Genomic DNA, 25,055 nt, shown 5'->3' with positions numbered 1-25,055 from the left:
AAATGTTTCGTGGAGTTGAACTTATTGATGTTGTTTTTGTGTTGATTTGATGCTATCTCTAGTGCTTCATCCTGTAATTCTCTCTTGATCGAATTCATACGTTTGATGTATGGAAGCTAAGTGTGTGATGTGTTCTTGAAGTAGTAGTCTTGTATATTTGTATCACGAGGAACTTTAGATTCAAGTGTGGTCCAGTCTCTAGCGAACTTGGCTTGGTTGGTTCATGGATCAGACCTTTTAGGCCCATCTATATAGATTTCGGCTTATTTAAGCTTAATTATCCGACTGTAGCTCAAATAAATAATATTTTATTAGGCAAAAATAATTAACTGATCTAATGGTCACGATGAAAACATGTGGCATGACGTGGTGTAATCTACCAATTTATGTTTTCAATTTTCAATTTGAGACACACCTTTTAATTGGTCTCAAATTTAATTATTAGAATTTTTATCTTAAATTTGGTAACTGACGCGACAATTCAAAATTTTAGTTATAAACTTATTTAATGTGAGTTTTCTTTTATCCTGATATTCTATGAAAATTAATAAAATCTTTTTTTTAAAAAATAACTATGGTTGTTCTCTTGAATAATTTTCTTAATATAGTTCTTAAATTCTTTTAGAAAACACTTGATTTTTTTTTTTGTTAAATTTTAAAAGCAAATATAAGATTTGAAAATCTAAAGGAATTTGTTTTCTGGTCGTTAAAAATTAAACCATCCTCCAAAATTTTTATCATTGAAAATTTATAATGACATTTAAATTTTAAATACACCAGAATAGGTTTAAATATTTACAAAATATAGTAAATTTTAAGCGATAGAGATTTGATAAATATCAATAGACTTCTATTGGTGTCTATTAATATATGTAACTAATATACATTGATAAAAGCTTATAGAAGTCTATCTATGTTTATCATTGATAGAACCTGAAATTGTATTATATTTTGTCAATTTAACCATTTTAACAATTTCTCAAATTTTATGTGTGAAAGTGATGCCACGTTATCCTTATCCATCAAACACACGTTAGTTATTTATACTAATTTGTCACGCTATCCTTTGGTAGCTAGCTAATATATTACCAATCCATTCAATAATATGAACAAGTTAAACAAATCAAATTAAACCTATCAAAATTGAAAAGTAAGAAAAAAAGTTTTCTTTTTTATATAAAAGGTCAAATTTTCCAACTCCTTCCAAATTATGGAAGAAAATATTTTCGAGTTTGAAAGTTCCATTTTACTTTATGAAATTTTCATCTGACTTTAAAATATGTGACAAAAAAAAAAAAATTGAGTATGCGCCTATTAAAAGTACAATTAAATTGTTATAACTTTTTATTTTAACAAGAGTCTAACATAAACATAATTTTTAAACAAGAATCAATACTATAGGTAATTTTGAATTTAAATTATCATAGTTTACACCAGTCATGTATTTGTTAGACGTATTTTTAGAAAACGAGTTTGGTATATGGGTAATTTCTATTTTATTACATTTGTAATTATTTTATGAGTTTGAGATTCGTTATGTAATTTAATTAAGGTCCTATATTTCTAATTAATTATACGAACTAAATGAATAGAAGCTCATTGTTAAATTGGGATTGATTAGGGTTTAATTAAACTAGTATATAGAGAGATTTAGGGTTCTAGTTGGGAAAGAAATAAACAATTTATAAACTATCTTCAATTTTTGAATGAGGTCCGATATATTATTTATTCTTTAACACTTTAACGTTTCATGGTTTCAATTTTTCTTTTAAAAAAATTATTAATATTGTAGTTAGTGTGTAATAATTTTGAAATATAATGTAAAATTGTTGTTTTTATTAAACGTCATTGGCTTATATATGCATATAATATAATATGTGAAAAAGGGCCAGTAATTTTTGTCACGTATTAAATTGTCTTTACGAAAAATCTTTATTACCAAACACCAAAATTGAGCATCAAAAGTGACATAAATTTAAAAAAAATACATGAATGGTGACATAGATTTTTAACTTAGATGAATGTAATTGTACTAACTATCTTAGCAGCTTTCTTCAAATATTTATAATGTGGTGTAATTGTATAAATAAATCATTTTAGAATTTAGGGTTTGTTTGATAAGAAAGTGGGATTGAATCAAAAGAGTGTTAGTGTTTGATAGCAAATTTAGAAATTTGTTTCTACTTTAAATAATTGTTTTAAATATGTTTGATATTACATTTGTAAATTATAAAATTAAGTGTAGTTATCTATTAAATATTAATTGATAATAATAAAAAAATTTGTATAATCATTATTTTGTCATACACCATGTATCACACTTACATAATTCATATTTCAAATTTTAAGAAAATTTGTGCTTAAAAAATAACAAACATAAATTTCAAAGCGTTTTTAGCTTTATTTAATATAATTCTCATTTTAAAATTAAAAATTCAAAATCTAAATACAATGTTATAACAAAACATGTAATTTTCTTTACTAAAAAAGAAGTTAATAATTAATTTTGTCTAAATAATTATCTAGAAAACTAATAAGAGAAGACCTATGGGTCAACCTACTATACTATAAATACATCATTACATAGTAACGTTGTGTATATATAATATCTTTAATTTTATACTCAAACTCTCTATTTTTCACTATATTTACTCTCTAACTTAAACATCATATCCAATTAATATGTATGTGACAATTATTAAATTAGTGTGCAGTTGGATCAAATTTTTGTATCAAATATATATATAAAATACAATTTCAATGCAGCTAACGCAAGAATGAGAAGGCAAACACACATCTTGATTTGATAGGCATAGTATAATCAATATTGTTTCAACAATATTTGAATATTTAATGAAAAATGGCCCTTATTTTCCTATATAAAAAGAACAACCCAATTCCAAGAAAAAGCAACAAAGAGAATGAAGAGAGGAAGTTTGATTATTATTTTTGCTTTGGCTTTGTGGGCAAGCCTGCTTGGCAGTGGCAAGGGCCAAAGCGCAAGCAATGTGTTAGCAACCTATAATTTTTACAATCCTCAAACCATAGGCTGGAATTATATGACAGCCAGTGTGTTTTGTTCAACTTGGGATGCTAATAAGCCCTTGAATTGGCGCAAACACTATGGTTGGACTGCCTTTTGCGGCCCCGTCGGCCCATCAGGTCGAAATTCTTGTGGCCGATGTCTTAGGGTATATACATCTACCTCTTTATCTTTCGTGTCGATTCAGTAATCTATTTCAATTCTATTTCGATTGTTTACTCTTTTTTTATACAATTTTTTTGTTTTATGTTTTGAGAAAATAAAGGTTTGGTTAACTAGATGATCCAACTAGATAGAATAAGAACTTTATAATTGAAATAGCCATCTAATTTCACATGAGCTATATACTTATACATTCTATATATAATATTTTGTTTCGATTATATACAAGATTTTTTTTCTTTTCTTTTACTTTGTATATTTGAAAAAAAAAGTTGCTTGGTACTCGTGTTGTTTTAGCAACCAAAGCACACTTGTGGAGGCTATGGTATTATTTGTGCAGGTGAGAAACACAGAAACAGGAGATGAAGAAACAGTAAGAATTGTGGATCAATGCAGCAATGGTGGCTTAGATTTGGACTTTGGTGTTTTTCAAAAATTGGACACTAATGGAAATGGCTTTGCTCGTGGTCATCTTATAGTTGATTACCGCTTCGTTAATTGCTAAATCTTATGCAAAGTAATTAACTTAATGTGTATTTGAAAATTTGGCTACAAATAAAATTCTCGAACCTTCGAGCTTTGTATTTATTTAGTATATGTTAAACTTCTTATTCGATCGTGTGTAGTAATGCATCAAGTTCATATCTAAAAAGTTTATGATATAACTAAAACTTTTAAAATTACAATTGGTTGGGTTTGTTATAATTTTAACTTTAGGTTAATAATCCAACTCAAGTGTGTTTGTAATTGTTGGTGGTGTTAGACATATATGGTTGGAAATATATATAGATGTTTAAAATTTGGATCATAATATATAATTATACATATACTTTTAATTTAACAAAAATGAAATAAAATATACTGCCGTTCAAATAATTTCTATCTTTTCGTTATAATTTAATTTTATATTTTTGTAAAATCTTAATACACTTGAAATATAAAATATAAAAATATCCATTTCGATCTCATAATTCATTAACAATTTCTTTAAAAATACTAAATAAAATTTAGATGGCATTGAAAAAGTTATGGCCCTAAGCTTTTGTTTATTTATTTTGTCATCCATGAATTTTAAAAAATATATATTCACAATGTCAATCACTTTATAGACATAAAATTAAAAATAAAGTTTAAAATTTGATTACACTTTTAAAAATCTACCGTTTATGTTTTATTCGACACAAAAATTGAAAATCCAAAGCCTATACTAAACACTTTTAAAAATTCACGTACCAAATAACTAGACATAATTTTTTATAGTTTAGAGATAAACTTAGTCTAATCTGTTTGTATAAATTTTTATTTTTAATCACTTGATGATATTTTTTTTCTTGGACAATGTGCAATATGAGTTTCGAGTTCGAGATATTACAAATATTATGTCAATTAAGCTAGGGTTGACAATATTCTCTTAATTACTAGAAAAAATTACTGTTGTTTTAATTACGTCATTAAATGTGTGAAAATAAAATTGAAAATGTGAACTTTTTATAAAAAATATAATAATGCATCTACCTGTTATGGATGTAATCATGTTCAGTACGAAATAGACTTTAAAATTAATTTGTTGATGTGTTTAAGAAAAGAGTTCTATGATCAAAGTGAGTCTACCCTAACGGTAATTATTACAACCTTTTACATCTTGTTTAGTGAAAAGTTCTACCTCATCCTTAATAATCATTGTACTAAAAAAGCAAAAACATTTGTGGTGATAGTTTTGTAAAACTAGACCTTTTTTTTTTATCAATTCTAAAATAATTTGGATTATATTATTAATGGTTCGTGTGATGATTAGAAGTTACTAAGATAAGAATAAAATGTTAACGTGAGTTAATTAACCCACGAAATCTTTTATGCATTACTTTTGATATGAGGTTGGAAGTTTCATCTCTATTAGTACCATTATTGTAGTTGAGAACTTAGGAAGATGAATACGGTTGGAATGTACCTATAAAGTTTAGTGAAATGTGATATATAAACTTTTTAATACTTCTAGAAAATCTCTATTATGTAGCTTTTAAAAAAACTTTAATAATAAAACGGCTCTCCTTCTATCTGTAATCTATCACACTACTATTAAGTGATTGTCGTAAATTTTTGTGTTAATTTTTTTTTTTTTTTTTTTACGTTTGCCTGTGTTTTTATTTTTCGACTTCTTGATGAATATGACGTGTCAAATTAAAGGAGAGAAAGAGAATTGTTTTCTTTTTCTTCCTAAAATTGTCATCTCAATATAATAGACACAAAATATAATTTTTATGCCATATATCAATATCATGCAACATCAAATATAATCTTATCGGCATTTTCATTTTTTCAAAAGTTTGACATCATTTGTCCAAATATATAATCAACAGCTTGATATTGACATAAAATATAAATTTGATATTTCTATGATATCATAAAAAAGTAAAAATGGTTTAAATTCATTAACATAATATTACTAGCTAGCTAGTGTGTGAATATGATATTTATTGATTTAAATATTTGATAATTTAAATTTCTACTATTTGTTATCTACTTTTATTTCAATTATTTTTAAAAACTAGGTGATGATATTAAAAATTGAACTTAGATAAGTAGTTTTCAAAATCCTTTTTTCTTAGCATTCAATTATTTGTTCAAGTGCTTTTCTATATTGAATTTGAAAACTATATATGAAAAATAAATGGGAGAAAACAAATATAAATTAAAGAAGAAAAAAAAAACACAAAATGAAACTTTTATAGGGGACTTAAATATCAATTCCTCTTTGAACAGATATTTATAAACATAAAAATTAGAAGTGCAAGAGATTAATTAATTAGATCCTTTCTCTAGGTTTGCATATTCTAACTTCAACTTTCCCAAATTCTTCTCCAAATTATTCTTCCATGATCACATGAACACCACACATTTGTATACTTACTCCGTCTTTACACTTTGGATAATTAATCTCAAATAACACTCTAATTTTATCCAACATACCTATTGAAGAATTGGGTGAGCTGTCCATAATATCATCACCACATGAGTTGAGACGATGTCTACAAGGATGAAGTACTGTCATCCATAAATACTCACCTCGTGATATTTTTCCAGATATAAGTCGTAAGTCAAAAATGGAACTTGACATTCCACCCCATACTTCAATATCGTTGATAAACACTCTACATTCAATTTGAACTCGCTCGTGATCAATAGTTGTAACTTGAAATTTGACACAAGGAGCAATAAAAGTCTTCTTTTTCCAACTTAGATAATCAATGACTAGAAAAAGAAACGTTAATGAATTGTTCATACTCTTATACCTACACCAATTTGGAATCTCACAATTCATTAATGTGAGTTCTTTAATTCCTCCATCTTTTTTATACTCATGCACGATGAGAGTAAATAACTAAAAGTTATATTAATTAACAAAGCACATAGAATTACGAATTACATGAGAGATGAGGTCATGAGAATACACACCACATTATCATCACAGGATATAAAATCAACAATGTTGTCAGGAAATCTGACAAATGATATGCACCCTCCAACATTCATACGAACTACTCCTTCTGGAAGCTTTGGAATTTCTTCAAGCAACTTACATTCCATTGTATCAAGATATTTCAAGGATTTAAAATTAATAATACATGAGGGTAGTCTACAAAAGTTGTTTTTGGACAAGTCCAACCTTTTCAATGAAGGGGTGGCATGAACCATTGTTTCTAAGAAAGCCAAATTTGTAGACAACCTTTTCAACCTGATTGGATTCATCAATGGTAAGAAGTGATAAATTCATGAGTTTTGTGGTTCTCTTTTCCAAACATAAACAACCACATGCTTCTAACATCAGTTTAACTTTGTTGATATCCTCTCCTACAAAGCAACAAGAAATGTAAAGAAAATTTTCTTTTACTTCATGTTCAAGTCCATCATAACTTATTCGAAGAGGATCTTGGATGCCCTTGTCAAGATATTGGTTTTCATATTCATCCAATATAAGTTGAAACTTGGGTTGTTCAATAGAATGAAGGAAGGAACCTACAACTTCAAGAGCCAAAGGAAGACCTTTACAATAACGTACGACACGTTTTGAAAGGTCTAAATAATCACTTGATGGACAACTCGTCTTAAAAGCATGCCAACTAAAAAGCTCGAGGGCTTCATCATCATTCAATCCCTTAACACTTTGCAATATATCAAATTCATGAATAGCAAGTAAATGTTTGTTTCTTGTTGTCGCAATGACCATACTTCTAGGTCCAAACCAATCACGTCCTCCCGCTAATGCTTCTAGTTGTTCACTCGTATCAACATCATCAAGAATCAAAAGAATCTTTTTTGAGCATAGTCGATCCCTTATAATGCTAATTCCAATATCAAGATTGCTAACTTTGATTGAATCATCTACTAAAATCTCACGAAGTAGCTCATTTTGGAGTCCAACAAGACCCCGATATTGATTTGAAGCTTCTCTAACATTTGCCAAAAAGCAACAACTTTCAAAGTCATCCACAATTTTATTGTACAAAGCTCTGGCCAAAGTTGTTTTGCCAATACCTCCAATTCCATATAATCCAACCATAGTAATTAATTCATCAGACACAACATGGAAGAGTAAATTATCAACTTGTATATCTATTCCAACCGGATATTTAGGTACACGCAACTGCATTGTTCCACCATTTAATTTCTTCCACACTTCTTGAACAATTTTTTGAATCAAATTGGCCTCGTCACTCCCATTTAAGAAAGAAACATACGCCAAAAGTTGCTTTGAAATTCACTTATAATTTTTCTATAATATTAGAAGCCAAAGAAAATGAAAGCAGCATTTTAAAGTCAAACTAAATCCAATCAAGTAATATCTATTAGGAGACAGGACAATAATAACAAATTAAATCATCTCACATATATATATATATAACAAATTCATGATAATTAAAAAGCTGGTAGTTATATAACAAACGTATATAAGTCTCAAATATGAAAAACGTCTCAAAAATTAAATTGCTATATTGAACGGAACTTAATTAAATATCACTCTTTCTTTGCATTTTTCCTTAGTCCGGCATGCTTTCACCTTGAGGCAGACGTATAGTAGCAATAGAATATGAAGAGCAAAAGAGTGGAAAGATATATATGAAAAAGAAAAATACTCTTCTTGAAGAACCAGCCATCCAGACATATGAGAAACAGAAATCATGGCCTCCCTCCATGATTGCATCTTGTCCGACGAGAATCTAACTTCAAGTTTCCCAAATTCTTCTTCAAATCTTCCACTTTGTTTTCTTACTTGAGATGGATCCACTTTGTAGAAAATTGGTAAAACAAGTTGCCCTGATCTCAATTTGTTACACACAATGATTTTCTCTAATTCATTCAAACACCAACTGGAAGATGCATAATTGAGATTATAACGATGGAGATCTTGGATTCTTCAATAGCTTCCAAAAGAGATGCAGAAATTTCTTCACCCCTTGAAAGCTTGTAGTCTATAAAAACATTGATTCCTCTTTGACGCAAAGCCATATTAAGATGACTAGCGAAATTGGAACGAGTATCTTTCCCTCGAAAACTTAAAAATACATCAAAACTGCATCTAAAACGTGAGGAAGATGATGATCCACTAGCTCGATTCATATTAATTAAGTAATTTGAAAGATAAATAAAAGAGCCAGAAAGGAAAGGAGAAGTAGAAGGATAACTCAAAGCTGGTGCCTGAGTTTTGAAACAGTAAAATATGCTTATAAAACTACATATATACGAAAATTTTGTGCATCTAAATTGTTCCCTTTTTTTCCTCTCATCATGTCGGTTGTCTCTTTCCAAAGAACTTTCCTCAGTTTTTCTTTTTGACTGAAACAACAAACGTTTTTTCCTCAAGTCTTCTTCCTAACTTTTCTATTTATTTTTTAGTTTAAATTGTATTTTATTGGTCGTCTCTACAAGTTGAAATTTAGTTGAATGGTAATTAATTTAAAATGTGGATCTCATCTCATTACGTTTGTTGTTGTTTATTTGAAGCTAATTTGAGCAATTTGGAATCAAACGATCAACCAAAGCGAACCGAGACAAAACATAGCAAAAATATGAAGTGGGACTTGATGTAGCGCTAGCCTCGGTTTCGCGATGCCTAAAGGCAGAACGCTTCTGCCTTTTTGCATAAATCGATGCTTCGAACATTTGACGGAAAGAGTATGGGCACAACACCTTGAGCGCCATTGTGCTGCTACGATTTTGTAAATATTTCTTTTATGGTGCTGGCTTAGATCTATTTCATGTTTGATTGTTTTTTTTCTCCTGTAATTTTGATGTATAACGATTCTAACCAAATTAAAATTGAACCTATTAAATGTCGATTAAATGCATGAAAATTATATATTTTAAAGAATTTAGTGCTAAGGAATTAGATATTCAATATTACATGCTAACGATCGAGTTAGAGCAATTAGAACTCAAGTAGCTAGATTTTGTTGCAGTTGAATATTCACAAGTTTCACTTTCATTTTATGCAATAATTTACTGTCTTGCATCAATTTCAACTCAGACATATTGATGTAACATTTGGTATGGGTTTGACTATATCTGTAAACAAAAGTTGTAATCTAATTGACGAACAGAAGGTGATTATTGTTACTTTTATCTTTTTAAGTACAATAATTATAGGAAGGAGTCGAACTTCTCATAAAAAAAATAAAAAAGTGATAATTATTATTGAACTAAACTAGACCATATAACATTTTTCTTAAACATGTTAACAAATTTTATATCGTGATTGCTATCGTATTACTTTATTTATTATTGAACATGATTACCACATCCTTCCGCATTAACTTTTTTTTAAAGAAGGTAAAATTTTATTTTCACACATCTGACATTAAGTTAATTAATTTGCATAAGATTTGGCAATTAACAAAGTGTTAATCAACTACAAGATGACCACGAACAAAACCATTACCATTAGTGTCCAAATGTAAGCCCCCATTGCTGCATTGATCCACAATTCTTACTGTTTCTTCATCTCCTGTTTCTGTGTTTCTCACCCGCACATACACACAATTATTTCCCTTTTGGTTAGTTTCAAAAATATAATAATTTTATGTCATTTTTAATATATCTACAAATTATAAATATTTGAAGAAAGCTTCTAAACATATAGTTAGTACAATTACATTCATCTAAGTTAAGAATTTACGTCACCATTCATGTTTTTCTAAACAAAATTATGTCACTTTTGATGCTCAATTTTGGTGTAATTTGGTAATAATAAAGATTGTTCATAGAGACAATTTAATAATAAAAACAACAATTTTATATGATCTTTCAAAATATTACAAACTAACTACTATATTAATAAATAAAAAAAACTAAAGAAAATTTGAAACCATGAAAGTTATATCATCATTTCACCTTAAACTGTTAAAGCATAAATAATATATGGAATTTTATTGAAAAGTTAAAAAGATACTAGTTTAATTAGGGTTTCCAATTAAATCCTAAAACAATCTAGTAAATGAGTTTCTATTCATTTAATTCCTATACTTAGGAATGTATAGGACCTTAATTAATCAGATTATATAATTAAACTCAAACTAATATAATAACGAATGTGATAAAATACTAACTCACGTACATACGTAACTCAATTTAAATTCAAAATTACATGTAGTATTGATTATTGCTTAAATTTTGTTTATGTTCGATTCTTGTTAAAATAAAAAGTTATAACAATTTAATTGTACTTTAATAACGCATATTGGGATTTTTTTAGTCACATAATGGAACTTTGAAACTCGAAAATTTTTTGTTTGATAAAAGTTGGAGACTTTGACCTTTTATATCAAAAAAAAAAAAAGGATAAAAACTTATTTTTTTTACTTAATTTCAATTTTCATAAGTTTAATTATGAAAGATAAAACTTTGGTATATAAAAATATTTCATTAACTATAGGTCTATCTAACCAATTTGTTGTATCAAAGTAAATATATTTATATTGACTTAAATTGAACTATTTTACTCTAAATGTATGTTTCAATTTGAAACAAAAAGTTAAACTTATGAAGTATATAATTAATAGTTAACAAAGGAAAAAAAAAAAAAAGAGAGAGAGAGAGAGAGACATAAAAGCATAAACACAAACCCTAATTATTTCACTTAAAGCCAAAGAAAAGGCCACACTAAAATTCAATTAGTCAAAAACTTTTAAATTAAAATTTGGTCAAATAAAAACAGAAGAATCCAACATTCTTAACAAAGTCAATAATTATTGAAAAAACAACGATTGCAGGCCATTGTATTACATAGTAAGATCATAATATATACTATGAAATATTGGAGATGACAAATATTCTCCCATTCTTTTTCACATTTCCAACATTGGATATTCCAATTTTCTCCTCTATAAATTAAATTCATACTCTCATGCATTAACACAACAAATCCTCCAAAACAAAGAAACAAAAGAGAACAAAATATATATGGAGAAAAAAAGTTTGGTGTCGTTTGTAATGTTGTTGTGTTCATGTCTTGTAATGATGTCCAAAGCTCAAAGTGGGAGTAACGTTAGAGCAACATTTAACTTATACAATGCTCCACAAATCAATTGGGATTTGAATGCTGTGAGTGCATTTTGTTCAACCTGGGATGCAAATCAACCTTTGGAATGGCGTAGCCAATATGGATGGACTGCCTTTTGTGGCCCTCTTGGACCTCTTGGCCAACACTCTTGTGGCCTATGTTTATTAGTATGTCTTCTCCCATCATTTCTTAATTGGATAGGTTCAACATCGGTTTGAAATGACTTTAAAATATCATACGTAAACATTTTAGAAGGGTATATTCAAATAGGATCGTTTAATGATTTATCCGTCTTTCAATCACTTTTTACCTTATCACTGCCAAACTTGCATTATATATCACAGAGTTTTTTTACCTTCGTCGTATTAAAAATTAGTTTTATCCACGAAGATAATATATCTCATTAAATTAATTATTTTGCATGTGTGTAGATGAAGTATGATATTAATTCGTTTGATGGCGAGAAAAAATAATTAAGACATGAATATGTAGGTGACTAACGTTCAAACAGGAGCTCAACAAACAGTGAGAATTGTTGATCAATGTAGTAATGGAGGGTTAGATTTGGACGTTGGAGTGTTTCAAAGTCTCGACACCGATGGAAATGGCATTGCTAATGGCTTTCTCACAATGAACTATGATTTTGTGAATTGTTGATGCTCTCTTCCTACAACATATCAAAGCAAGACAAGAGGGAAAACTTTGCGTAATGCCAAAATAAAATTTATTCTAATTAATTAAATTTCTTTTTTATTAATAACTTTCCTACTATTTTGACAAAATATTTACAACCTAATAGCAAGATTTCATATCCTATCAATAATAAATATTGATAGACGCTAATACGCATCTATCAATGACATTGATATACATGGATGGAAGTCTATCAGTTTCTATCTTTATATAATCTAATTTTTTTTATAATTTATAAATATATTTTTTATGTGGTTGATGAAGTTATGATTTTTAGAAAAGTTAGACATGTTTCAAAATATAGGTAATCCTATATTTATCCTTTTTGTTGTTATTAGAACTATAACTACTTAGAAAATATGAATAAAAATGTTGATACTTGATACCACCATCAAAGTATCAAAGTATTATTCAATGTGAACTATGATTTTGGGAATGGTTGGTGTCCAAATCATCTCTACAAAAAATGAATGAAAGGGACAAAAATGATTGTGTGTGACTATTAGTAAACCTTATTGGTCTCACATTCATTAAACTACAATTAAATTTATGCTTGTATATTAAAGTTTCAAAATCTTCCTATCTCATCTTTTTATTAAAATAAAGAAAACAGATAACAAATATCACTGAAGAAAGAGATTTAATAACAATTAGGTGAAGGGTGAAAAGATGAATACAACTTAGATAGACTCAAGTATTTAAATATAAATTCTTCTTATTAAGAAACTTGGATGGATTCAAAGTGACAAACCAGAATCTTCATCCTCATCCAAGGATGAAGCATAGACAAAATATAGAGCCCAAATTAAAGCAAACACCACAGCCAAAATCCACCCAAGAAGGTTGTTGCTCAAACCAAAAGGCAGCCCTGTCCCTTCTGTGCTCAACCTCTCATCCACCAGCGCCACCGCAGGTCCTGCCGCTGCCAATGCAGCCATCGCCACTGCGCCCACTGTTCCCGGAACCATGCTTTCTTCTGACAGCTTCTTCCCTTCTGGCTTCTCCTCCACACTACATTTTATCCCTCCCTTCTTCATCTTTTGCAACGTGGGCAACCCTGGAAAAAGTACGCTCTATCAGTTAAAATGTATGTTTGGATAAAAATGTACACTACCATACTCACTCTTGCCTATTTCCTCCTTATTCGATAATGAATATGATGTTCTCTAGAATTTTTACAGATTCAAACTTAAACAGCCTTCGTGACTTAAACCTCGGTTTTGTGGGTCGATCGAGACGGATAGCAAAAGGGGAAAGGCAGGTTCGAACAAAAGTCGACCCAATTTAACCTTTCGCGTTTCACATATATTCTTTGTCAAATCTAAACTTATCGTCTATATTTAACATAAAACATGTCAATTAATGAGAAACTAGAGATTTGTTTGGGAGTGATTTTGAGATTGCTAAAATCACTTGTCATATTGAAAATCACCCTGCTTTCCATCATTCAAAATCAACAAAATGTTTGGTTTTACACTTTCGATTGCTATTTTCGTACAACCAAAGTTTCTCTTGGGATTTCAGCGATTTTAAAAATTGGGTCAAAACCCAGTTCAGTGGTTGAAAGGAAGAGTAAGAAAGTTGAAGCTTTGTCTGTACTTGGGTAACAAAAAGTAGTGAAAAAGCTGTTTGGAAACGAAGAAACTTACTGTGAGCTGCCATTGTTGGGGATGTAAGAAGCTTGGATGATCCTTTGAGTAAAAGCCTGGAGTGAGGAAGCAGAGTAGAAGCCATGTTTGCAGCTAAAAACACCTGCTTGAGGATGAAGGGAAAGGCTTTTGTTTGGCTGTATAACTTGGATCTCGTGTTGTTTTGTGTTTTTAAGTTGAGGGTAATGAAAAGTTTTCATCTTTATGCACCACACAGTTTGGATATGAGAACAGCCAAACAGTTTTGTATACTCAATCCTTATTCATCCAATCTTTGCTCTCCACGTGTACCTCCCATCCATTTGCATCAGTGAAATATTTAGTCATAGTCTATGACCAATGGTGCTGTTGATGGCTTGGTGGGAGAAAAATCAAGAAATGAGAAGATTAAAAAAACTATATATATAAAAAAAAAAAAAAAGAGTTTTCATACTTAGTATGTAATTACTTGAGTATAATATTTGACCCGACTTTTTCGTTTTTCTAACCATTTGCTAGTGTTACTAAAATGTCTTTGTACTCACCACTCTTCCCCCATCTTGTTGCACGTATGATGAACCCATGTTTGGTGCAGGTATGATAAAACGCCACATTGTATATTGTCACTATTACATCTTTGTCATGCCACGTAGTGTCATTGTTTTGCTAATTGAATGACTTCGATGACATAAAAGTTTGTGTTTGCTAATCTGAGTGAAAAGCATCGTGGCCAGCAGTGGAAGAAAGGGAGAATTGGTGACAACTATACACGAGTGAGAGGGATGAAGAAAAAGAAAAGTTTTCTTGAGTGGGAGAGGAGAAAGGGAGAAAGTTAAAATTAGTTGGGACAACTTTTTTTACATTATTTTTCTTCTTATTACTTGGTGAGAATTTGAGCTCGAGGGACGTAATATACTATATGTCACCCAGCGAGACATAATATACCATATTTCATCCAGAACCATATACCATATATGACACTCTCTATTCACTTTTTTCTTTTCATTTCCCATCGGTGTTTGGCAATCCCCTACTTTTCAAAAACCTGTATTAAAATTGGGTGCATCCTTTCATTTTTTTAAAAAAAAATTATTCTTGATGGAAAGCATATGAGATAGGTACATCGGATGCATCCGATCATTGCCTAAAATGTCCACACCTCATCTTTTCTTTTCCATAGATTGTAATAGACTAACACAGCTCAATTCTGAAGACAGTAGCAGCCTTGGCAGACAAATCTGGTAAAAAGAGTGAGGTATGTGACTGAAGAACAAGTAAAAGGAGCCAAAAATGTGAGACAGAATTGGACCAATTGTTCATTATATGTGGGTATACCAATGAAATAAAACAATCAAAGAATTCAGATTTATAATAATCATCTGCATGTTCGCACAAATATGACGAACCCGAAAACTTCGGGTCCGACCTTGACGCTCATTAAACATAACAAGAAGATGTAAACGAGGTACAGAAGCAAAAACGGGTGGATTTAGAAATTTGTCAAGGGCTTTGGACTTTTCGACAGTATGATAAAACCATAACGAAGTCCTTTGCAGATGAGCCAACAGATGCTGGAGTTTTCTTTGCTGTTGATGCTGTCCGAAACCACAAGTCGACTAAGTTCTGTAGCTGCTGTGTTGGTAGCACTGGCTGACCCCGACACAAGATTTCCACCTGCAACGTAACTTGATTTAAACATCTATACATATTGGCAAAGCATTGTGGTGCTTTGAGATCAACCAAGCTCATGAAAACATTTAAAATTCTAACCCCCCGTCCACACACAAAAAAAAAAATGATTAAAAAGTGAGACCAGAAGCTATTTTTGTCTACATTTCAGGGACACAAGAAAATTTTCATTTATGTATGTTATGATTAAGTAGATGTGAACATGTTTCTCAAGGACTAAACAGTAATTTCACAAATTCATGCTCAAAGAATTTGTTAATCATATTTTGAGAAAATCTATGAGGCTTTTTTAGATAAAGCCAACACATTCTAAATGACAAAAGGAACCATACTCTTGAGTTCAACCAATAATATAAATTGTATCCATGGAAGAAAATGTCAATTTTTTCATATATTGCAGGTTCAACAATGAGAATCAAAGAGTAGTTGAGGTTTCTATTTCATTGTGAGAATATCATTAATTAGAAAAATATATGTACACCAATAAATATCACTAATGTGAGGTGAATACAAATAATAAGCATTTTTAGTCATGAGATGTCTATTTCTTTCCAAGACTAATACTAATAATAGTTTTGAACTTTTTTTTCAAGACTTTTTAAAGGCATCAATATTTCCATCGAATTTTCATTGACATTGAGACTGCGACATGTTCATCAACACAGAAATTAAATCCTCAATTATAATATATGTCCAATAGGCTAAAATTCAAAAACTTTGGTTTGTTTTCTTAACTTGTTTGGAAGGTAACAAGGAACTCACCTCAGCTTCACTCTTAAGATCTAGTTTCTTTACAAGATACTTTTGGATGGAAGAAACAGGCATTTTCCCATCCCTGTAATGTAATAAATGAATAAATCAAAAATCAGAACACCATAGTACTCAGTAAGTGAGCATCAGTTACTTCATATATCTTGGAGAAAATAAAAACAGTTTAAAAGATATCACAGAGATTTTGGACATTGTCCCATATGAATTACATGGAAAATGTTTGGTTTGACAATGCAATTTCAACTGAACTATACTATAATTATAATTTTGAAATTAAAAAAAAAAATCATCACGCTTTCAAACCATGATTTAAAAATTTGATCAGCACAAAAGTTAAAAGTAGGGGATCAAGATCATTTTTCTCCTATAGAGTTGTAACATTAATGTTTTGCCACATCATTGAAAAGCATGTAAAGATATCACAAGTTTATTTGCAAGAAATAATAATACGAGAGTAACTTACTTTATTCTCAAGTACGGAGTTGATATTTGAGGCAACGGAAAACCACCTTTCCTAAAACTTTTAATAACAAATCAGTTGGTAACAAACTTAATAACAGATTCCACTTTAAAAATATATGAAAGGTGGAGTATATTACCTGTCCTCCGAAGCTATTAATGTGAACCAGATTGGACTATTTCTTCTACATTTAGCAGCTGACGCATCAAGCACGAGTTGTGCTGGAGAACTGAGCTCAGCAGATGCAGCTGCCTTGTTGCGAGCAGTTGCCCTCAATCTTTTGCGTTTCATGGTTTCTGGGAGTGATGCAGTCCCATTATTATGGTTATCTTTTGCCTTTGGGTTGCTTCCATGCTCCTTATTTCTTGCTTTTGGCATAAATAATCCATAATTTGGAGCTCCAAGTGACAGTGCTTTCTCCTTAGTTTCTTCTGCATCAACATCGCCATCAGCGACATTAGATGGTTCTAGTTTGGCCATTGATGACCCTTGGAAATTTAGCTTGGTAGACTTCGTTCTGTTAGCAGCTTCAACCAAACAATTCAAAGGAGTCCAGAGATCGGCTTTTCCTTCTACTGCTTCTACATTATTCTTAAGATGCTCGTGTCTTAGACTGTTAGAAGGCTCAGGCATAGACGAGTCCTGCAACAATTTCGTACATTTATCACCATTGAATGTTTTCAGACTACTACAATTTTGAGAATTTTTCCTATATTCTAACAATGTTTCTACAACATAAACCGCACATTAAGTAAATCCACTTACCTGCCTTCTCTGCCGAAAGCGAACATTTTTCAAATAATCAGAAGAGCTGGAACTAGTTGTATGATCTTCTCCAGAATCTTCTTCTTTCTTTAGCGGTTCCTCAGTGCCAAAATTACATCTTCGTAAAGCAGCAGCCGTTCTTCCAACATTCTTGGATCTTCTTCCAGTCAAACCACCACTCTGCATTGACACTTTGGGAGTGTTTACGACCAACGAAGATAGCGATCTCTCCTTCCTTTTTACAGGCAATGAAGCCAAGGGTGAAATTTCAGGTGCACAAATCTTTCTCCGTTTAAGAGGAAATATTTTGGCCCTTATATCTTGTAAATTGTGGTCTGGCCTGCAAAAGATAAATAAAAATCTAAATTTGGCTGCTGATTTCGTGGAATCGTTCCAGCACCATATGGATCGATATTCAATAATACAAATCTTGAAAATCTATTTTCAGGCATATTTAAAAAGAAGAAAAAGGTACCATTTTCAGTCAGCATATTCAAGATGCTTATAAAACTAAATGACTGAGCAGCCAAAAGAAAGCGTCTAAATTATAGCATTACAAAATCCCATCCAAGGAAACACCAAATTAGAGTCCTTTTTGAAACCCGTTAATCCATTTTGATTTACAGGCAAGAGAAAGGGTCTACAGTTTAGCAGTAAGAAATCAAATCCAAGGAAACAACAAACTGAAGTCCCTTCAATAAATTGTGGATTTTAAATTAGTTATTTTACATCTTGAAAGCCATCGTATTAACATCTTGTCTTCCTTTCTTGCGATGGTTGTATGAGAAATTCTAAGAAAGAAGAAAACAATGAATGATTTTTCAGATCAGCATCGCTTGGGCAAAGCACAGCGCCTCCACACATTCAGCACAAAGTATGCATTTCCCGAATCTTTCAACTAAATATCTCTGCAGAAAAGTTGACATTTTCTTTGAAATCCTCAGTTATGCCTGAAAACAAAGAGGTAGTGTGTAATAAACCTAGGGACATCTTCATCCTTTGGTGGCTACTTTAGCAAACTAAATTTTAGAAAATTTTGATTGGAAGATCCCAGGCGACAGTTTTAGACCATGTAATTCTGTTCTGTTTCTGTTAATAATCTAGATATACTTCACTCCTTCATTTAATCTAGTGATTGAAATGTGATCATTAGACAAAGGGGATGAAACCCCCTCGAGGAAAAATGAAGTGAGCCAGACCAACTCTTCCATAACTAGTTTCCCTTTCGTCGTCCGTGTTCCACTTCTGTTTTTTGACCCCTTTCACAATTTTTCTTACTCTAGAGTCAACCATTAAATTGTCCTCATATCCCAAGCAACACTACACTGCCACTGCCAATAGTATCATCAAAACTCTTTTATAGCATAGAAGAGCATGGAAGCATAAACCTTGATAATTTCTTTAGGATCTTAAGACAGCTCTTTCTTCCCAACAAATTACTTCACCTAACAGCTATATATGTTCAACGGATATCAAATTAAAAGGTGGACATCTACAGAATTAAAATAACAGACCTCAATTTTTCCACAGGAAGACAGCCCAGATCAATGTCGCATACAGGACAACAATCAACCTCGTCGTCTGAGAGTTTCTCATATATGCATTTCCTGCAAACTGGTGTGCAACCAAAATTTAAATGTATTAGAAAGCTAGCATTTGAAAATCCACCAATATATGAGTTTGAGTAAGTAATGGAATGTTATTTAAACACATTCACAAAAGTCACAAACAAATACAAATATAAATAAACACAGTATAAGAGGTGCAATTTCACAGTTTGCAGATATAAATACAGTTATTATAGCTGCCAAACAAGATCTTTAAGGACACATTTGATTATTTTTTTTAGATAAATTAAGTTTATTTGTGGACAAATTTATTTTTATTTTAATAAATATATAAAACAAAAACCTTTTTTAAAAAAAGAGTGAAAATTTATAATTTTTTTGGCTAAAATTAACAAAGAGTGAAAACCGAACAAAAAAACATAGGTACAACTATTTTTCATAGGCATAGATTTAAAAAACAAAAATAAAAAACTAAACTATCATCAAACGGGACCTATAAATTTCAGAAGTAAATAGTTAGAAAAAAGAAAATGCAGGGAAATCTTATCATCCCATTTGTAGCAGTAGGATTCAGTAGACCTCAGAACAATTCAATGCAACAACATTCTTGGCCAGGTCAGTACAGAAAGTACAAAACAAAATCATCTGAAAATATATGCATTATAGCAATGTCAAACGGGTATCGGATCGATTTCGAGAAGTCCAACATATTCAATATCCATATAGAGTTATCAATTGCTTGATGTTCAGATAAGCAAACGCAAAGACAAGAAATATTAATGATATTAATGAAAACATCAACAGAAGAAGTCGTTGCATGCATAAATCCATCGATCTGAGAAGTTTATATTAGTAGAAAATCAAGCTTGATATCTCTAGGACTTCAAATACAATACAACTCGATCATAATAATATGTGAAGACAGCTACCCGCCCCATTTCCAAAACCTGTTCGCAATTTTTAATTCACATGTAAACAATTAGGCATCTAAGTAAGACAAAGCCTCAGATATCCTTAAAGCATCCCGAGTAAGTATCACAATATTAGCTTATTAAGGAGCACAGCGTCTTCTAAAAATTTCAGTATTTAGTTACTTAAGTAATGTAGAGCAACTGAAATCAAGTAAGTAAAGATATAATTTCAGCTAAAATTTCGAATCTTTTTAATCTAACCAAATGATCAGTGAACAAAGTTGTTGAAGAACAGAAGAAACAACAACCAAATTCAACTGAACCCAGCTGGAGTGAACTGTTTAAAGAAGCCATGAGAAATCAAAAAATTGAGGAAGAGAAGATAGAACAGCAAACACATATATTGATCCAAAAAGAGGAATCAAACGCATATGGTGAAAGATTTTACGTAAGAATATTGGAATAGTTCAATCTAAAGAAAGAAAAAAAAACACTTTTTATACCACATTAGTTCGCATGAATCAAAATGCAAAAGCTCCAAAAACCCATCAGAAGAAGCAAAATTGGGAGCAACCCAGATCACAAAACAAGTAAAAAAGAGAAACCGAAGAAGGGGAAAAACATGCAGAACAAAGAGAAACAGAGAGAGAGAGACACAAATGGAAGGTAAAGATCAAATAAAAGAGACATTAAAGGGGAAAAAGAAGAGAAGAAAGGAAGTTACACGTGTGAAGACAAAGAGATATGGTAGTAGCTTCCTTCAAGAGCTTGTTGCAAAGAGGGCACGTCATGCATGCTTCAAGAATTTCCCTCTTCACTCTCACCACTTGACCCGCCATAACCAACCCCCTTCGTTTTTCCCTCTTCCTCTTTAAAGCCTTTGTGTAAACCACATTGAAGGAAACACAGATTAACACAAATCAACACAGAATCAAGGCCAGATTGTGAAGAGAAGAGCTTTGATTGTGTAAAACGACTGAGAAGTATGGATCTGAGGTTGAATGTGAAGCAAAAGGGAATTTTGGGGAAATTCAGAGATGGGTATTGATCTGAATGAGGAAAAATTACGTGGGGTTGGGTTCTTCTTGCTTTGATTTCGGACAAGAAAGGTATAGGAGAAGGGGAAGGTTTGAGGTTTCGATGAAATAGCATGGTCTTTAAGAAATATATATATATATATATATATTATATAATATGATAAATTATATATCTACGAAACAAAGGGGAGCGGGTGCGAGCACTATTTGGCAGATTTGTGCATTGTTTTGAGGAAAAAGTGAGTTGGAGATCGAGTTGGAAAGTGAGTTGAGGGTTCGAGTTTGGTAATTTGGTACGAAAAATGGATAAACTGCGCCGTCAATCCTCTGCCCACGTTATCCAAAATATAACCTTACTATTCACCATTTTCAAAATTTCCTCTTTTCATTCATTTTCCTACTTTTTCTTTTCAATAAACAAATACCATTCCCTTCAAGTTCTTCATTTCAAATGAATACTTCAAATTATGAAGTCATTTTTCTTTTTATCTCAATGTTATACACATGCATTTTTGTTAATATAAAGATAAAGATGGGTTATAGTAAAACATTTTTCATTGGCTACTACATTAATGTGTTGAAACTTTTATCAAAGAAAGGCAACGTATGAGTTACATTTTGAAAGAGGTTTGGAAAGTAAAAGTTGATAGTGTAGTGTTTTAAAAGCATGCAATATAGTAAAAGAGATAGGAGTTAGATTAGGGGGTTAAAGAGATTGGTAGATTTGGTATTTTGAGTTATTCAATTCAAAATATTGTTGGATGCTTTTTATATATCAATTTGGGATTGTTTTGTTTGGAGCTTAGATTTGGTTTTTTCTTTTTCTTTTTCTTTTTTAAGTGGAAAATATTTAACTTTCCTTGCATTTATGGTATTATGTTTTTATATTTTATATATACATAATTGGTAATGGTATATTTGTGTTAAATTTAAGTTAGGTTGGTAGATTTGAATTTTCAGCCATATCTACCACACCAACGTCTTGTTGTCAATACTTAACTATAATTGATTATATAATTGATTATGTATGATAAAAAGTTCTTCACTTGTAATGTTTTTGTTAATATTGAATTAGGTATTTTGTATTTTATTTTTTGTACTGTATTTACGTTAATCTTTCATTTATAATTTGCTATGTCAAAAATATATTTTTTTTAATGTATGATTGTTGTTTGTCAAGTTTTCTATAATAAGAAAACTATAATATTTAACTATATTTATAACTTTTATTTTCATTTAAAATGATTTTTCTAAAAGAAATATTGTTTCCTGTATTTTGGTTGAGTCAACAAAAAAAACACACACACTGAACAGAATTTAAAGTTTAGAATGTAAAAATAATTTTTCAAAAATTATAATTAAGCAATAACTAAACAACCCTTAGAGTAAAAAATAGTTTTTTTTTTTTTCTTACAACATCCAACTGAGAAAAATCAAATCTTCAACTTTGAAGTCAAAAGTATAAACACTACGTCAGTTGAATCTACTGATTTTAAAAAAATTAAATATAACGTTGAGATTAAGTTTTGATACCTATTTAAGAATCAAAATATTGACAAATAAAAAACTAACAAATAGAATCTAATTAAAATGTGTTAGAACGAAATGAGTTTCATATCACGATCGAGGCTCTCCAATACGTTCGGTGTCCAAATATCGTACACTATAATGGTAACAAATTTCATATTTTAGGAATGATTTGGATTATTTTTCCAATGTTATATTTCCTTAACATAGTAGGGTTGTTTTTGTAATTTGAATCGGAGCTCCAAAGTGACTTTACCTTCCATTTCTCTCTTATTCTTCACTACGACGGATTTGATTGTTCCGACATGCAGCAGGTAAACCAAACCCTAATCCTAATCAAATTCCCTATTGAAACCCCAAATTTTTTCCTTTCCTGTTATACAAATTTCTCTTTGTTTTTCCCTTCTTTCACAATGGTTTAATTGATACCTAATCTGCACAGGGCGGAGGATCTGAGTCGGAGGTCACGTGGGAGGACCAACAGAACATTAACAAATTTAGTCGGTTGAACAATCGGTTCCACGAGCTTGAAGATGAGATTAGAACTGCAAAGGTATTGATTGCATCCCAGGAATTGGGTATTTCATGATTTGGTCTTCGTTTTCTTTTTTACTTCAAAATTTTGACGCGTCTGCTTAATTTCTCTGATGGATTTTGAGTATCAATGTGATATTGGATTAGAGTTTGTCTTCGTGAATGCTTGAAATGTTGCTAAAGTTCTCATTTTGGTTGTTTCTTGATACCATTTTCTTTTTGGATTTAATTTTTCTACTTTCAGAGGCAAGTGGATCTAAACATGATAGTATCTTTATCCATATAATTTCCCCAAAATATTGACTAATTTGATTTAAATTCCTGTTTTGTTCTTCAGCACAATGTATTTACTCTTTTGTGGTGTTTGGAACTTGGGAGACTTTAGTCAGTGAAGCGATTCATCAATATTTTCTGTCTTGTAGAATGTGCCTGCAACCAAATGTTTATTAGAGTTAGTGAATTTGGGATGACTTTTGAGGGTAACGCTTTTAAGGGAAATTTCTTTCTGCATAATCATCTCAAAGTGCCTTCCAAGGGGAACTATCAAAATCACTTTTGAATACCATGGAAATTGGCTAAACACACTTCTGGTTGTTATAATAGTCGTATTTAACTTACCTTTGATGGTTACTTTTTATAGGAAACAAATGAGAATCTAGAGGATGCAAGTAATGAGTTGATTCTCAGTGATGACGATGTGATTCGTTTCCAAATTGGGGAAGTTTTTGCCCATATACCGAAGGAAGAAGTTGAAGGCAGGTTGGAACAAATGAAGGAGGAAAATGTTGAGAACTTGGAGAAACTTAAGGAAGAAAAGGATTCTATCGTGGCCCAGATGGCTGAGTTGAAGAAAATTCTGTACGGGAAGTTCAAAGATTCCATCAATCTAGAAGACGATTAATTAATACAGATTAAAATTTTTCTGAAGCTGTTTTGATTCTATGTTCTTAGGATTTTGATGTTGTATTTCTCTCATGTGGTCCATGTAGCCTTGGAATACTCTGGAGTTTGATTTGAGAAAGTGACCTGATAGATATTTGATAGTTTATTCAAGATCAATAGATGTTTATGGTACTATTTTTGTCTCTATACATGAATATCAAGTGTTCCTTGACTAGTCTTGTTAAATGGATGGATTCACTAATTTGGTTGCTTATTGGTTCCCCTTATGCTTTATCTGTTAACCCATGGCTATTTAGTTGCATGCACATCGAGTGGTTTGACCGGTCAGTGTTGATTTTGAAAAATTGTAAATGGTTGATTTTGAAAAATTCTAAATGGGCAGCTAGCAAAAATGTGTTTGAAGAGTTAAACCGACTGTCGACCAAAACCAACTTTATTTAAACTGATAGGATGATCAAAACCAACTTTTACTCCTCGATGGACAGAATCAGTCTAAACTTTCACCAAACTGATTGTTGTTTGGTTCAAATAAACTTTCAACAAACTGATTGTTGTTTGGTTCAAATAAACTTTCACTAAACTGATTGTTGTTTGGTTCAAATCAATTTAGTGGTGGTTTGATAAAAAAACTGACTTTAACTAACCACTGTTCACACATGCACACATCCAAAATCACCAATTTGTAGCTTTGTTTTTAATTTTACCTCGTTTATTTTTCTAAACACATAGCCCTTTCAGTCGTCCTCTAAATGTGGTTGCCTTCCTTCAATTCGTCCTTATTTTACTTCAGTTATTCTCTGAAAAGTTCGA

At 30.9% G+C, this 25,055-nt stretch overlaps 5 protein-coding genes and 1 pseudogene across 10 annotated transcripts; 3 read left to right on the top strand and 3 right to left on the bottom strand.

The window, feature by feature from the left end:
• The first annotated feature begins 2,921 nt into the window (after nt 1–2,921).
• Nucleotides 2,922–3,710, top strand: LOC101204206 (pathogenesis-related protein PR-4). The gene is made up of 2 exons (XM_004139193.3): nt 2,922–3,191; nt 3,546–3,710. The coding sequence occupies exons 1-2, from the start codon at nt 2,922–2,924 to the stop codon at nt 3,708–3,710; spliced, it is 435 nt and encodes a 144-aa protein (XP_004139241.1).
• A 2,920-nt stretch (nt 3,711–6,630) lies between these two features.
• LOC105434714 lies at nt 6,631–8,890 on the bottom strand (annotated as a pseudogene).
• A 2,714-nt stretch (nt 8,891–11,604) lies between these two features.
• Nucleotides 11,605–12,452, top strand: LOC101203961 (pathogenesis-related protein PR-4). Its single transcript, XM_004139192.2, has 2 exons — nt 11,605–11,926; nt 12,252–12,452. Exons 1-2 carry the CDS (start codon nt 11,660–11,662, stop codon nt 12,414–12,416), a joined length of 432 nt encoding a protein of 143 aa, XP_004139240.1. The 5' UTR covers nt 11,605–11,659; the 3' UTR covers nt 12,417–12,452.
• A 623-nt stretch (nt 12,453–13,075) lies between these two features.
• Nucleotides 13,076–14,316, bottom strand: LOC101203467 (photosystem II reaction center W protein, chloroplastic). Its single transcript, XM_004139190.2, has 2 exons — nt 14,102–14,316; nt 13,076–13,509 (listed from the first exon to the last, which is right to left on the bottom strand). Exons 1-2 carry the CDS (start codon nt 14,184–14,186, stop codon nt 13,190–13,192), a joined length of 405 nt encoding a protein of 134 aa, XP_004139238.1. The 5' UTR covers nt 14,187–14,316; the 3' UTR covers nt 13,076–13,189.
• Nucleotides 14,317–15,373: 1,057 nt separating this feature from the next.
• On the bottom strand, nt 15,374–21,437 carry LOC101204938 (E3 ubiquitin protein ligase DRIP2). 6 transcript variants are annotated; one of them, XM_011650448.2, is made up of 8 exons: nt 20,971–21,407; nt 19,280–19,379; nt 18,495–18,715; nt 17,766–18,105; nt 17,140–17,642; nt 17,004–17,060; nt 16,532–16,604; nt 15,374–15,754 (listed from the first exon to the last, which is right to left on the bottom strand). In XM_011650448.2, the coding sequence occupies exons 3-8, from the start codon at nt 18,506–18,508 to the stop codon at nt 15,581–15,583; spliced, it is 1,161 nt and encodes a 386-aa protein (XP_011648750.1). In that variant the 5' UTR covers nt 18,509–18,715; nt 19,280–19,379; nt 20,971–21,407; the 3' UTR covers nt 15,374–15,580. The 6 variants fall into 6 exon arrangements, with proteins under 6 accessions (XP_011648750.1, XP_011648751.1, XP_011648747.1 ...); XM_011650449.2 differs by having other exon boundaries at nt 18,495–18,673; XM_011650445.2 differs by lacking the exon at nt 18,495–18,715 and having other exon boundaries at nt 20,969–21,437.
• A 1,550-nt stretch (nt 21,438–22,987) lies between these two features.
• On the top strand, nt 22,988–24,496 carry LOC101205424 (probable prefoldin subunit 4). Its single transcript, XM_004139197.3, has 3 exons — nt 22,988–23,122; nt 23,251–23,361; nt 23,983–24,496. Exons 1-3 carry the CDS (start codon nt 23,114–23,116, stop codon nt 24,241–24,243), a joined length of 381 nt encoding a protein of 126 aa, XP_004139245.1. The 5' UTR covers nt 22,988–23,113; the 3' UTR covers nt 24,244–24,496.
• Nucleotides 24,497–25,055: the final 559 nt, after the last annotated feature.

Source organism: Cucumis sativus, chromosome 2 (genome assembly GCF_000004075.3).
Source record: "Cucumis sativus cultivar 9930 chromosome 2, Cucumber_9930_V3, whole genome shotgun sequence".
Classification (NCBI taxonomy): domain Eukaryota; kingdom Viridiplantae; phylum Streptophyta; class Magnoliopsida; order Cucurbitales; family Cucurbitaceae; genus Cucumis; species Cucumis sativus.
The sequence above is the reverse complement of the archived record's forward strand: the minus strand, read 5'-3'. Positions and strand labels throughout refer to the sequence as shown.